Source organism: Scyliorhinus torazame, chromosome 1 (genome assembly GCF_047496885.1).
Source record: "Scyliorhinus torazame isolate Kashiwa2021f chromosome 1, sScyTor2.1, whole genome shotgun sequence".
NCBI lineage: Eukaryota > Metazoa > Chordata > Chondrichthyes > Carcharhiniformes > Scyliorhinidae > Scyliorhinus > Scyliorhinus torazame.
In genome coordinates, this window is record NC_092707.1 from 235321128 (window position 1) to 235336150 (window position 15023).

At 47.5% G+C, this 15023-nt stretch overlaps 1 protein-coding gene across 1 annotated transcript in view; it reads right to left on the minus strand.

The window, feature by feature from the left end:
• The window catches only part of LOC140419584 (protein unc-93 homolog A-like), a 177959-nt gene that overhangs the window by 32782 nt on the left and 130154 nt on the right, over nt 1–15023 (minus strand). The window contains exon 6 of the mRNA XM_072503511.1: nt 11453–11588. Within this exon, the coding sequence (XP_072359612.1) occupies nt 11453–11588 (136 nt within the window). The remainder of the gene's footprint in view (nt 1–11452; nt 11589–15023) is intronic.

Consider the following 15023-nt stretch of genomic DNA (forward strand, 5'->3'; position numbering starts at 1 on the left):
ACCAAATGCAAGACGTTCAAGAAGAAGTCTGCGCATGTGTGTACGTCATGACGACAACGTAATTACGTGTTACAGATGTGGTAATGCCCACCTAAAAGGGAATTGTTCAGCTTTTGGCAAACAATATTTAAAATGTCAGAAACTCAACCATTATGCTTCACAATGTCAATGAAAAATACATTCCTCCTACACACAAAAAATATCACAAAGTACGAACTGTGGACAAAACAGAAGAAATCAACACTGAAGAAGATTTCACGGAAGATGACGATATTTTCTCATTAGAAAATATTTTCTTCGTTGGTGTAGTTGATTCGTTCATCAAGCATGATCTACAAGCAAGCAAGGATCATCTTAAAACAATGAAGTTACCTCATCGAGAGTATGAGAAAAATCTTCAAGTAACGGAAGAACAAAAAGTCAAGCAACGACTGGATGACTACTGTGTATGTTAACACAATTCCAATCACTTTTAAATTGGATACCGGTGCCTCGGCGAACCTTTTGAATTCCAAGGATCTGTCCAAGATCAAGAGTAATTATGAAATGATTCCTCCAGAATGCTCATTGCGTAATTACAATGGCAACCCCATTTTTTCACATGGATCCTGCTACCTAAGTGTCACAAACAGAGACATTCAACAACAAGTAAGGTTTGAGATTGTCAATGATACTCGTTCTTCATTACTTGGAGCACAAGCATTAGAAGATTTGCAACTCATACAGAGAATCTTCATGAATACCTGTCAATCAAGTTCACTCAATGATGATGTTCAGCAACTTTTGCAACAATACCCAAATGTTTTTCAAGGTACAGGCACGTTACCCTTTCAGTACAAAATCCAACTGAAACAGGATGCCAAATCGGTGACCTATCCACCTAGACGTGTTCCTGCTCCACTTAAAGATCGACTGAAAGCTGAATTGTCAAGACTTCAAAGTCAAGGAATAATCTCTGATGTTACTCAACCTACAGACTGAGTAAGCTTCCTGGTCTGTGTCAAGAAACCTACAGGTGAAATAAGAATCTGTATGGACCTAAAAAATCTCAATAAAATTATCAAGAGAGAGCATTATTCAATACCAAAGAAAGAAGATATAACTGCTGAGATGGCAAATGCTAAAATACTTTCCAAGCTTGATGCGTCTCAAGGATTTTGGCAGATGCAGTCAGAAGACTCCAGCAAACTTCTTTATACTTTTAATACACCTTTTGGAAGGTACTGTTTTAATAGGATGCCTTTTGGTATCATATCTGCTTCTGAAATTCTTCACAGAACAATGGAACAGATGACCGAGAACATAGAAGGAGTTCGGGTTTACGTTGACGACATAATCGTCTGGTCAACAATACCTGAAGAGCATATCAGGAGGTTTTTCAAAGAATTGACAACTATGGTTTAAAGTTAAACAAGGCCAAGTGCATGTTTGCATCCTCATCTTTAACACTCCTAGGTGACAACATAACGGCTGAAGGCATTAAACCAGATCAAGACAAAGTGCAAACTATCAAGGCAATGCAAATTCCCAAAGGTAGGAAGGCCGTCTTACTTTTTGTTGGATTTGTCAACTTTCGAGGAAAGTTCATTTCAAATCTATCCACAAGAACAACTTCTCTATGTCAATTGATCAGAAAGAACACAGAATTCATCTGGACTGACAAACATAGTGCAGAATGGACTGATTTGAAACAACAATTGATACAAGCTCCATGGTTATCATTCTTTGATCCTACAAAACCAACCAAAGTTTCAACTGATGCAAGTAAAAATGGCATTGGCGCTGTTTTACTGCAACAAGACAGTTTTGGTAATTGGGTTCCTATTGCCTAGGCATCAAGATAGATGACTGACACTGAGTGTAGGTACGTCCAAATCGAAAAAGAGTGTCTAGGGTTAGTCACGGGGATTTCCAAATTCCACGACTACATATATGGTCTACCCAAATTCACAGTGGAAACTGATCATCATCCACTAATACACATCATAGAACAAAACTTGAATGACATGCCTCCCAGACTTCAACGTTTGATGATGAAATTGAGAAGATATGATTTCACACTGAAGTATACACAAGGTAAAGCATTAGTAATTGCTGATACTTCTTTATCTAGGTCAGTCAACACTGACATTCTCCAAGAAGAATTCATCAATGATGTTGATTCACATTTGCAGCTATTCAAAGAATTACTGCCTGTATCGGATGTCAAATTTCAGCAAATTTGCATTGAGACACAGAAAGCTACCACGTTAATGAAAGTTATCAGACATCTTCAAGAAGGATGGCCCAAAAGCAATTGTCCGCAATATCAATCCATGAAGTCAGAACTGACTATTGTAGATGGTATACTGCTGAGACAAGATCTGGGGCGAGATTCTCCGACCCCCCGCCGGGTCGGAGAATCGCCGGGGGCTGGCGTGAATCACGCCCCTGCCGGTTGCCGAAGTCTCCGGCACCGGAGATTCGGCGGGGGCGGGAATTGCGCTGCGCCGGTTGGCGGGCCCTCCCGCGCGATTCTCCGGCCCGGTTGGGCCGAAGTCCCGCCGCTAAAATGCCTGTCCCGCCGGCGTAGATTAAACCACCTACCTTACCGGCGGGACAAGGCGGCGCGGGCGGGCTCCGGGGTCCTGGGGGGGGCGCGGGGCATTCTGGCCCTGGGGGGGTGCCCCTATGGTGGCCTGGCCCGCGATTGGGGCCCACCGATCCGCGGGCAGGCCTGTGCCGTGGGGGCACTCTTTCCCTTCCGCCTCCACCACGGTCTCCACCATGGCGGAGGCGGAAGAGACTCACTCCACTGCGCATGCGCGGGAATGCCGTCAGCGGCCGCTGACGCTCCCGCGCATGCGCCGCCCAGAGATGTCATTTCCGCGCCAGCTGGTGGGGTACCAAAGGCCTTTTCCGCCAGCTGGCGGGGCGGAAATTCGTCCGGCGCCGACCTAGCCCCTTAAGGTTGGGGCTCGGCCCCCAAAGATGCGGAGCATTCCGCACCTTTGGGGCGGCGCGATGCCCGACTGATTTGCGCCGTTTTGGGCGCCAGTCGGCGGACATCGTGCCGTTTCCGGAGAATTTCGCCCCTGACTGTAATTCCACAAAGCATGCATTCTGAAATATTGTTGAGATTACATGAGTGTCATCTAGGCATTGAGAAATGTAGAAGATGAGTCAGACAGTCTATCTATTGGCCTGGTATCAACAATGATATTGTGTAAGTGGATGAGGGAGGAAGAGGGAGCAGTGTGAATGAAGCTGGAGATGGCGTCCTGTAAGGGAACGAGCCTAAAAGTGCTGGTGACGGCGCCGCTGCCGTTCTCCCCGAAAAGGTACACCACAAACCCAGTGGTGGTGGCAACCTTGAGGATCTGGGGGCAGTGGAGGCGACATAGGGGAGTGACGGGTGCCTCGGTGTGGTCCCCGATAAGGAATAACCACAGGTTTGTCCCAGGGAGGATGGATGGGGGGTTCCAGTGTTGGCAACGAGCAGGAATTAGGAAGCTGAGGGACCTGTATATAGACGGGACGTTTGCAAGTCTGGGAGCGCTAGAAGAAAAATATAAGTTGCCCCCAGGGAACGCCTTCAGATATATGCAAGTGAGGGCATTTACGAGGCAACAGGTGAGGGAATTTCCGCAGCTCCCGAAGCAGGGGATCCAAGATAGAGTGATTTCGGGGGCATGGGTTGGAGAGGGCAAAGTGTCCGAAATATACCGGGAGATGAGGGACGAGGGGGAAGCGATGATAGAGGAGCTGAAGGGAAAATGGGAAGAAGAGCTGGGGGAAGAGATTGAGGAGGGCTATGGGCGGATGCCCTAAGTAGGGTAAATTCCTCATCCTCGTGTGCCAGGCTTAGCCTGATTCAATTTAAGGTTCTACATAGAGCACATATGACGGGAGCAAGACTGAGCAGGTTTTTCGGGGTCGAGGACAGGTGTGGGAGGTGCTCAGGAAGCTCGGCGAACCACACACACATGTTCTGGTCATGTCCAGCACTGCAGGAGTTCTGGGGGGGTGTGGCAAGGGTAATTTCAAAGGTGGTGAAGGTCCGGGTCAAGCCAGGCTGGGGGTTAGCTATATTTGGGGTTGCAGAAGAGCCGGGAGTGCAGGAGGCGAAAGAGGCCGATATTTTGGCCTTTGCGTCCCTAGTAGCCCGGCGTAGGATTCTACTCATGTGGAAGGAAGCGAAACCCCCGGGCGTGAAGGCCTGGATAACGACATGGCAGGGTTCATAGGATCGGAACGAATAAAATTTGCGTTGAGAGGATCGGCTCAGGGGTTCTCCAGTCGTCTCGCGGAACGATAATGAAAAGATAGAAATGACAGCAGCAGCAACCCAGGGGGGTGGGGGGGTGGGGGGAGAGGGGGGAGCACTATTCTGTGTTTTTGCTATTTGTTTTTTCTTTTTAGTTTTTGTTGTAAGTTCACTATATTATTTAAATAATGTTATCTAACAGTTAATGTATAATCTCTTGTTGAGTTGTAAAAACGGAAATATTTTTGTTTGAAAAATTTAATAAAATATATATTTTTTAAAAAACAATGATATTGTGAACATAATCTCGTCGTGTTCAACATGTCAATCCCATCAAAATCAGCAATGCAAAGAAACACTGCAACCACATGATCTAGTAACATCGCTATGGATCAAGGTTGGTGCTGATCTTTTTCACTTTTTTGGAAAAGACTACCTTGTAGCCATTGACTCTTTTTCCAATTTTCCTGAGATAGTGAAACTGAACGACATCACATTCAACAATGTCATAAAGGCATGAAAGGAGATTTTTGCCAGACTTGGTGGGCGCGATTCTCCACTCCCGCGCCGGTCGGGGGAATCGCCTGGGCTGCAAAAATTTCCCGGGACGCCGGTCCGGCGCCCTCCCGCGATTCTCCCAAGCGGCAGGAACGGCCCGGTCGAGTTTCGCGGGCGCAGGCCGGAGAATCGCCGGAGACGCACAAGATGGCGATTCTCCAGCACCCCTGCTATTCTCAGGACCGGATGGGCCGAGCGGCCAGGCCAAAACGGCGGGTTCCCCCCCGGCGCCATCCACACCTGGTCGCTGCCGTCATGAGCGGTGCGTGAATGCTGGGGAGGCGGCCTGCGGGGGGGGCGAGGGGGGATCCTGCACCGGGGGGTACATCAAATGTGGGGTGGCCCACGATCGGTGCCCACCGATCGTCGGGCCGTCCTCTCTGAAGGAGGACCTCCTTCCTTCCGCGGCCCCCCAAGATCTGTCCGCCATCTTCTTGCGGGGCAGACTTAGAGAGGACGGCAACCACGCATGCGCAGGTTGGCGCCGGCCAACCCGCGTATGCGCGGATGACGCCCGTTATGCGGCTCCGGCCACGTCATCTATGCGGCGCCGCCTTTACGCGGGTGACAAGGCCTGGCGCGTGTAGATGACGCGGCCCCGATCCTGGCCCATTGTCAGGGCCTGAATCGGTCGGGACCGGGGCCGTTTCGCGCCGTCGTGAACCTCGACGGTGTTCACGACGGCGCAGCCACTTCGGCGTTGGAGTGGAGAATCCCGCCCGGTATTCCCAGTATCGTAATGTCTGACAATAGCCCTTGTTTCTCAAGTCATGAATAGCATGATTTCTCATTGAAATACAATTTTCACCATGTCACTTCAAGCCCACACTTTCCGCAATCAAATGGAAAAGCAGAGAAAGGTGTTCACGTCATGAAACAGCTACTTAGCAAATCTAAAGAATCTGATTCTGATTTTTACTTAGCTTTACTCAATTACAGAACATCTCCTCTATCAACAGGCTTATCTCCATCTCAAATGTTGTACAACAGAGTGTTGAGAACAACATTACCTCAATTACACTTTCCTGATCAAGAACAACAAAACATTTTTAAAAGGATACAACAACAGAAAATGAGTCAGAAAATACATTTTGATCAACATTTGAAAGAACTGTCTTCTCTATCTGATGATGATATAGTTAGATTCAGACTTCCTGAAGGAGGTTGGTCTGACATAGCTCACATAATTAGGCAATTCTTACCAAGATCTTATCTGATCAGAACTTCTGATGGAATCATTCCAGGAAGAAATAGAAGAGATCTACTTCAAGTCAAAGATACTGTAAACATTTTTCCAGGTCTTGATTTGAAGCAGACTGTTTCTAAACAACTTGAAAGAAAAATGCAATCCAATGTACTGATTCAAACAAACTGGAGAATTCTTCATCACCTTTGAAGTTGAGAACATCGACAAGAAGAAGAAAACCCAATCGTCTGAATTTGTGAACTTTTTCAATAATCTAGTGATTACTGTATACCGTTTACACTGCATTTCTTATGTAAATTTTCTTTTCAAATATTTCAAAGAAAATGTTAAAAAGAAAGGGGGATGTAGTGATATTCAGATCAATATACATGATCAATATATGTAAATGTAGTACAGTCATTTCAACACTAGATGGCTCACAGTCAGATACTATAAGAACTGAGTTCCCACCTTTTCTAAGTCACATGATGATGTGATTCAGAACAGTGATCAAGCAAGACATAGCATAGCTAGAGTGAGAGAAGTTAGAACTAGTTTGGTATAATAGTATATGGTTAAATAGTTATCTGTATTGTACTTTAATTCTTTGTTGTTAGTTTAGTATTGAGTAAAAGGACACACAGTTTATTATTTTATTACTCATTAAATAGTTAATCTTTCAACAAGAAGACTATTGGTCATTTTATCATCCTGGTGGATTCAAGAGTAATATATATATTTTAGATCAGTCATTATTTAAAATATAACAACAGCGATATCACAGTAACTATCTGCATCAAACATAGTGCAGACCAAACAAAGAGGCAATAGGACACACAACATTGTTCCCTACTGCTCTCTTTGCCGCTTCCTGCTCTCTCCTGCCCCATTGCCTGCCTCCCACATTGCTTGCCTCCCTTCACTGGCCCCTTCACTTTCTTCCGCTCGCCTCATTGATCCCTCTGACTTTCCTACTCTCTTTGGCAGCTGCCCTTGCTGTTTCCCCCTACTCTCTTTACCATGTGCCTTTCCACACTTTCCCTGGCTCTCTTCATTGCTCGCTTCATCGTTTCCTCCTGCTTCTTCCTATTTCCGTCATTTGCCAGCTGTGTTATCTGCTTCCAGTGGTGAAGGGAGAAGCAACGAGAGCAGAAGTGAGGGCAAGAGGGAAAAAGTGGGAGTGGAGGGTGGACAGCGCATTGTGGGGAGTGGGAGGAAACTGGAAGCTGTGGAATAGATGGTGGGCAGCAGGAGGGAGCGGGAAGTGGAAGGCAGATGCACATAGTGACTTCAGCGGTGGGAAAACCTTATGGAATGAGAACTGAGTTCTTGTTCCTGGTCGACAGCAGGAGTTACAGTGTACAATCAATGGTGAGGTCAAGTTTGCTGAATTAATGGCACAGGCACTTACATAATGACAGGATGGTGTGCTGGATTTTAATATTCCCACCTTTGTTTTCAAATAGCATGGGATCCACTTCAATGCTTCTACAGGGTACATAACTCGAGAATTTGGTGAGAGGAAATTCAAAGTGTTTTCATGGTTGATCTCTTTCTAAAATCTACTCAAGTTTTGCTATTAGTATTTAACTTAACTTTGTAGTCTCTTTAACGGGATTTGTGCCAGCAGTAAAGTTAATTAGGTGAGTACTGTGGCTACCAGGGCTAGGAATCCTACGGCGAGTAACTTACCTCTTGACCTCCCAAAGCCTGTCCACCATCTACGAGGGCAAGTCTGGAGTGCAATGGAATATTCTCCACTTGCCTGGATGAGTGCAGCTCCAACAACACTCAAGAAGCTTGACAGCATCCAAGACAAAGCAGCCCGCTTGATTGCTCCCCGTTACTCAAACATTCAAAACCCCCCCCACCGATGAACAGTGGCAGCCGTGTGTACCATCTACAAGATGCACTGCAGCAACTCGCCAAGGTTCCTGAGACAGCACCTTCCAAACCCACAACCACTACCATCTAGAAGGACAAGAGCAGCAGATATCTGGGAACCTCACCACCTGGAGGTTCCCCTCCAAGTCACTTACCACACTGGCTTGGAAGTATATCGCCGTTCCTTCGCTGTTGCTGGGCAACATCCTGGAACTCCCTCCCTAACAGAGGCAGCACGGTAGCATTGTGGACAGCACAATTGCTTCACAGCTCCAGGGTCCCAGGTTCAATTCCGGCTTTGGTCACTGTCTGTGCGGAGTCTGCACATCCTCCCCGTGTGTGCATGGGTTTCCTCTGGATGCCCCGGTTTCCTCCCACAGTCCAAAGATGTGCAGGTTAGGTGGATTGGACATGATAAATTGCTCTTCGTGTCCAAAATTGCCCTTTGTGTTGGGTGGGGTTACTGGGTTATGGGGATAGGGTGGAGGTGTTGACCTTGGGTAGGGTGCTCTTTCCAAGAGCTGGTGCAGACTCGATGGGCCTAATGGCCTCCTTCTGCACTGTAAATTCTATGAAGAACAGCACAGTGGATGTACCTGCACCTGAAAGACTGCAGTGGTTGAAGAAGGCAACTCACTACCACCTTCTGAAGGGCAACTCGGGATGGGCAATAAATGCTGGTCTCACCAGCGATGCCCACATCCCATAAATTATTTTTTTTAGAAGTCTTTAGAAATTGTAACCTGGTAAGTAGGATTTGCCTCAGTTCTTTGGAATTCTTGCTATAATGAGCACAGGAGACGCACACTGGGCAGAGTACTACTGCTTCTACAGAGTACTTCATTAAAACATTTCCTGATATGTGGATGTTGCTGACAAGGCCAGTTGCTCATAATAATTGTACTTGAGTCGTTGGAGGTGATCTGTCTTCTTGCCGCTGCAGTCCCTCTGGTGCAGGGGCATCCACAGTTTGGCTGAGGATGGAGTTCCAGGGTTTTGATCCTGCAATAGTGAAAGAATGGCAATATAGTTCCAAGCCAGAGTGCTTGGAGAAGGACTTGCAGCTGGGAGCATTCCCATGCATTTGCTGCCTTGTCCTTCTAGGTGGTAAATACCACGGGTTTGGAAGGTGCTATCGAAGGATCGTTGGTGAGTTGCTGCAGTGCATCTTGTATATTGTACACGCTTGCCACTGTGTGTCAGTAGTGAAGGGAATGGATGTTGAATGTAGTGAGTAACTTTATTTATTGATTAGATAACAGAGAGGGACTCCCCCACCCCTGACCCCGCATAGGACCGCCGTCCCCCCACCCAACCACACTAAAACCCCCATGGAATCACCCTGAACCCCAAGTTCACACTGGGCTCCCTCCCACACCCCTGAACCCATATGACTACCCTCCAATCTGCATCCCACCTCCGCTGACCACCACGCACCTCCCAAATACTCTGTCCTACCACGATAACGTCCTCCACACTGATCACCCCATCAACCACCTGACACCCCCTCCACTGACCACCCCACCACTCCACTAGTCCCCAGCCACCTGACCTCCAAGCCTCCACATTGACCAGCCCCCCCACTGACCACCCCTTGCCCTCTGACCAGTCGCTGAGCACCTCATCTCCCAACCATTGACCACACCCCACTGATCACCTTTCCCCTCTGACCAGCCAAACCCTACCACTGGCCATCAGACCCCCCACTGACCACCTGACCCCCCAACATCTAGCCCCTTGAGTACTGAAACCTCTACTGATCACATGGCCCACACTTCCCCCCCCATCCCCCACCCCCCACACACACACAATCCTTACCATACAAACTTACCTTCTCCCCAGCTAATCAAAGTGACTGGACCTTTAAACATGCCTACTTTATGACAGCTAGTACTGTTAAAAAAAAGGGGCGGGTGGCTTCCTTACTTTTCATTTTCCAGCCCTTGAAATAAGGGGCTGGATTCTCTGATCCCCGACCCGAAATCGCGTTTGGCAACGGGGCAGAGAATCCGGTTTGACGCCGAAATCGGGAGTGGCACCGGTTTATTAATTCTCCGCCCCCTGAGTACGTCACGTCAAGTATCCACCGCCCCAGGCCATTGCCTGAGGCCCGCTCCGCGATGATCCATTGCCAACCGGCCGAATTTCCGACGGCGTGGTTTACGTGTGCTCACACTGTCCGGGATCCTCGCGTGGCGGCTGCGGACTCAGTCAGGGCCGCAACAGTCGGGGGGGGGGGGGGGGGGCCGATTGGCGGGCAGGGGGGGATTCATTCAGTGCTGGGGGCAATGTGGATGGGCGGTCCAGGGCGCGCGAGCGGCCGATGCGGGGCAATACTTTGGCGGTCCAGGTCCGCGGGCTGAGTCTGCTGTGGAGCACGGCGCGGCCGCTGTAAGCTTCCGCTGTGCGCCTGTGCAGCCTCTGAACCGGAAGTGCGGGGGCCATATTGGCAGCTAGAGCTGCATGCTCTACGACTAGTCCCTGCTATCCCCTAGTAAAACGGGGAATCGGTGGCCTTTTGACGCCAGTTTTCCTGACGTAAAAGACCACAGTTTACACGACGGCATCAGCACATAGTCTCAAAATCAGAGAATCCAGCCCAAGGCCTCAGGAACCTGGAGTGAAATTCTCCATCCCGCCCCGTCACATTTCTGCCCTGACCCGCCGGCGGGATGCTCCGTTACACCGGCTGGTCAATGGGGTTTCCCATTGTGGGGCAGCCCCACGCGGTCGGGAAACCCCCGGGCGCCGGCAAAACGGAGACTCCCGCCGGCGGAGAATGACGCCCCTGGTTTCATTTCCAGGTAAATAACAAGGAGTGGATTGCCACTCCACAGAAGGTATCGGTCAATATATTTCGAATAGTTATGGAAGAATTTCAACAAAATTTGCTGCACAACAGGTTATGGCCCTAGGAAGAATTGATTAGCTTTTAGCGAAGATTCAAATCTGGACCCTGGAATTTAATCAAGGAAGCATTAACATATTGGGAGATACGTCAAATTGATTTTTTTTTTTAGAATGTTGAGAGTTGTTTTATTTAAAATGTTGTTGGCTGTTTAAGATTGCTATGATTATCACAGCTGCTGAGTGGAATTTGTCACAGCTGTCAAAATATGAGCAGAGTTTTCACATCAAGTTGTTGGATGTGAATTGGCCTGAAGCCTCCTCAGTGAGATGAAAGCTCTTAAAAAGATTTATTTTTTGAGTTTTGCAGTTACAGAGCATCAACAGGCAGGGAAATACCTCAAGGAAGCGCTGTGTGTTTGTAACAATGAGGCTTTAACACAACATGGCAGAGGTACGCACTCCAATGAGTGTATTCTTCACTTGTTCTTTAACTATGTCCCCAGTTCTAATTTCCACCATGAGGTGATCTTCCAGCATCTACCCTGCCAAGCAGCCTTAAACACAATTTGCCTTTAATATGTTGACTTTCATTTATTTGTTCACATATTTCCAAATATCAATTTCATTTCTTTTGGATTTCTCAACCATATAGGATATGTTTTATAAAGCAGACACAAACATTCCTTTGAATTTTGGCATCTTCAGATACAACATCCAACTTTACTCACCAAAGGCGAACAATCCAATTCGTCCAGTAAATCTTGAAATTCTTCCAAAAATTGCAGAGAAAATGGAATTTGAAGCACCAAAGCAGATCATAACATAACCAACATATTGTATTCCAATAGTACAAGTAACATACGCCTGCAGGTAGAAATCAAGAAAAAGAGCATTTATTAAGTCCATATGTTGTCACATCATGTCAATCAGAAAACATTCTCTTTAGCCCTACTTTTGTTTTCTACCTCCCAATCGATTACCAACCCAGGCCATTTTTGGTAATAATCTGCTGATCAGAACCACATAAAATTCCTTTTGAAAGACCATGGGCGTCATTCTCCGCTGGCGGGAGCCTCCGTTTTGCCGGCACCGGGGGGTTTCCCGACGGCGTGGGGCTGCCCCACAATGGGAAACCCCATTGACCGGCCGGTGTTACGGAGACTCCCGCCGGCCGGTCGGCGCAGAAATGTGGCGGGGCGGGTAGGAGAATTTCGCCCCATGAGCCGGATTCTCTGGTCCACTAGCCGCGTATTCCGGTGTGGTGCGCTCCCACTGGCAGCGGGATACGCCATTCCTGCAGCCAGCCAATGGCGTTTCCCACCCCACGCTGTTCGGAAACCCGCGTGCGCGGGTGTGCTGCAACGTACTGAAGGATCCTGCCGACGGAGAATTCCGCTGCTTTTGGATAACACCATTATGAGACAATGCCCCTTTATTTTTGAAAATATGTTTTTTTATCTTTCAAATGACTGGAACTTCTGCAATTTGAACTGAGACAGAGCAAACTGTCTAACACAGTATGTAGATTGTCCGACCAGAGGAGGGACAATATTGGATTTAGTACTTGGTAATGAACCAGGGCAAGTGATAGATTAGTTAGTGGGGGAGCATTTTGGAGATAGTGACCACAATTCTGTGACTTTCACTTTAGTAATGGAGAGGGATAGGTACGTGCAACAGGGCAAGGTTTACAATTGGGGGAAGGGTAAATACGATGTTGTCAGACAAGAATTGAAGTGCATAAGTTGGGAACATAGGCTGGCAGGGAAGGACACAAGTGAAATGTGGAACTTGTTCAAGGAACAGGTGCTACGTGTCCTTGATATGTATGTCCCTGTCAGGCAGGGAAGAGATGGTCGAGTGAGGGAACCATGGTTGACAAGAGAGGTTGAATGTCTTGTTAAGAGGAAAAAGGAGACTTATGTAAGGCTGAGGAAACAAGGTTCAGACAGAGCATTGGAGGGATACAAGATAGCCAGGAGGGAACTGAAGGGATTAGGAGAGCTAAGAGAGGGCATGAACAATCTTTGGCGGGTAGGATCAAGGAAAACCCCAAGGCCTTTTACACATATGTGAGAAATATGAGAATGACTAGAGCGAGGGTAGGTCCGATCAAGGACAGTAGCGGGAGATTGTGTATTGAGTCTGAAGAGATAGGAGAGGTCTTGAACGAGTACTTTTCTTCTGTATTTACAAATGAGAGGGGCGATATTGTTGGAGAGGACAGTGTGAAACAGATTGGTAAGCTCGAGGAAATACTTGTTAGGAAGGAAGAAGTGTTGGGCATTTTGAAAAACTTGAGGATAGACAAGTCCCCCGGGCCTGACGGGATATATCCAAGGATTCTATGGAAAGCAAGAGATGAAATTGCAGAGCCGTTGGCAATGATCTTTTCGTCCTCACTGTCAACAGGGGTGGTACCAGGGGATTGGAGAGTGGCGAATGTCGTGCCCCTGTTCAAAAAAGGGACTAGGGATAACCCTGGGAATTACAGGCCAGTTAGTCTTACTTCGGTGGTAGGCAAAGTAATGGAAAGGGTACTGAAGGATAGGATTTCTGAGCATCTGGAAAGACACTGCTTGATTAGGGATAGTCAGCACGGATTTGTGAGGGGTAGGTCTTGCCTTACAAGTCTTATTGAATTCTTTGAGGAGGTGACCAAGCATGTGGATGAAGGTAAAGCAGTGGCTGTAGTGTACATGGATTTTAGTAAGGCATTTGATAAGGTTCCCCATGGTAGGCTTATGCAGAAAGTAAGGAGGCATGGGATAGTGGGAAATTTGGCCAGTTGGATAACGAACTGGCTAACTGATAGAAGTCAGAGAGTGGTGGTGGATGGCAAATATTCAGCCTGGATCGAGTTACCAGTGGCGTACCGCAGGGATCAGTTCTGGGTCCTCTGCTGTTTGTGATTTTCATTAATGACTTGGATGAGGGAGTTGAAGGGTGGGTCAGTAAATTTGCAGACGATACGAAGATTGGTGGAGTTGTGGATAGTAAGGAGGGCTGTTGTCGGCTGCAAAGAGACATAGATAGGATGCAGAGCTGGGCTGAGAAGTGGCAGATGGAGTTTAACCCTGAAAAGTGTGAGGTTGTCCATTTTGGAAGGACAAATATGAATGCGGAATACAGGGTTAACGGTAGAGTTCTTGGCAATGTGGAGGAGCAGAGAGATCTTGGGGTCTATGTTCATACATCTTTGAAAGTTGCCACTCAAGTGGATAGAGCTGTGAAGAAGGCCCATGGTGTGCTCGCGTTCATTAACAGAGGGATTGAATTTAAGAGCCGTGAGGTGATGATGCAGCTGTACAAATCTTTGGTAAGGCCACATTTGGAGTACTGTGTACAGTTCTGGTTGCCTCATTTTAGGAAGGATGTGGAAGCTTTGGAAAAGGTGCAAAGAAGATTTACCAGGATGTTGCCTGGAATGGAGAGTAGGTCTTACGAGGAAAGGTTGAGGGTGCTAGGCCTTTTCTCATTAGAACGGAGAAGGATGAGGGGCGACTTGATAGAGGTTTATAAGATGATCAGGGGAATAGATAGAGTAGACAGTCAGAGACTTTTTCCCTGGGTGGAACAAACCATTACAAGGGGACATAAATTTAAGGTGAAAGGTGGAAGATATAGGAGGGATATCAGAGGTAGGTTTTTTACCCAGAGAGTAGTGGGGGCATGGAATGCACTGCCTGTGGAAGTAGTTGAGTCGGAAACATTAGGGACCTTCAAGCAGCTATTGGATAGGTACATGGATTACGGTAAAATGATATAGTGTAGATTTATTTGTTCTTATGGGCAACACGGTAGCATTGTGGATAGCACAATTGCTTCACAGCTCCAGGGTCCCAGGTTCGATTCCGGCTTGGGTCACTGTCTGTGCGGAGTCTGCATGTCCTCCCCGTGTCTGCGTGGGTTTCCTCCAGGTGCTCCGGTTTCCTCCCACAGTCCAAAGATGTGCAGGTTAGGTGAATTGGCCAATGATAAATTGCCCTTAATGTCCAAAATTGCCCTTGGTGTTGGGTGGAGGTGTTGAGTTTGGGTAGGGTGCTCTTTCCAAGAGCCGGTGCAGACTCAATGGGTCGAATGGCCTCCTTCTGCACTGTAAATTCAATGATAATCTATGATTAATCTAGGACAAAGGTTCGGCACAACATCTTGGGCCGAAGGGCCTGTTCTGTGCTGTATTTTCTATGTTCTATGTTCTATAAACTGCTTAAATAGGATGGCAACATTCCAAGATGAAGATGAGAAATCAACAACTCATCCTCAGGGGAACGCAAAGTGAGACATTTGCTACAATCT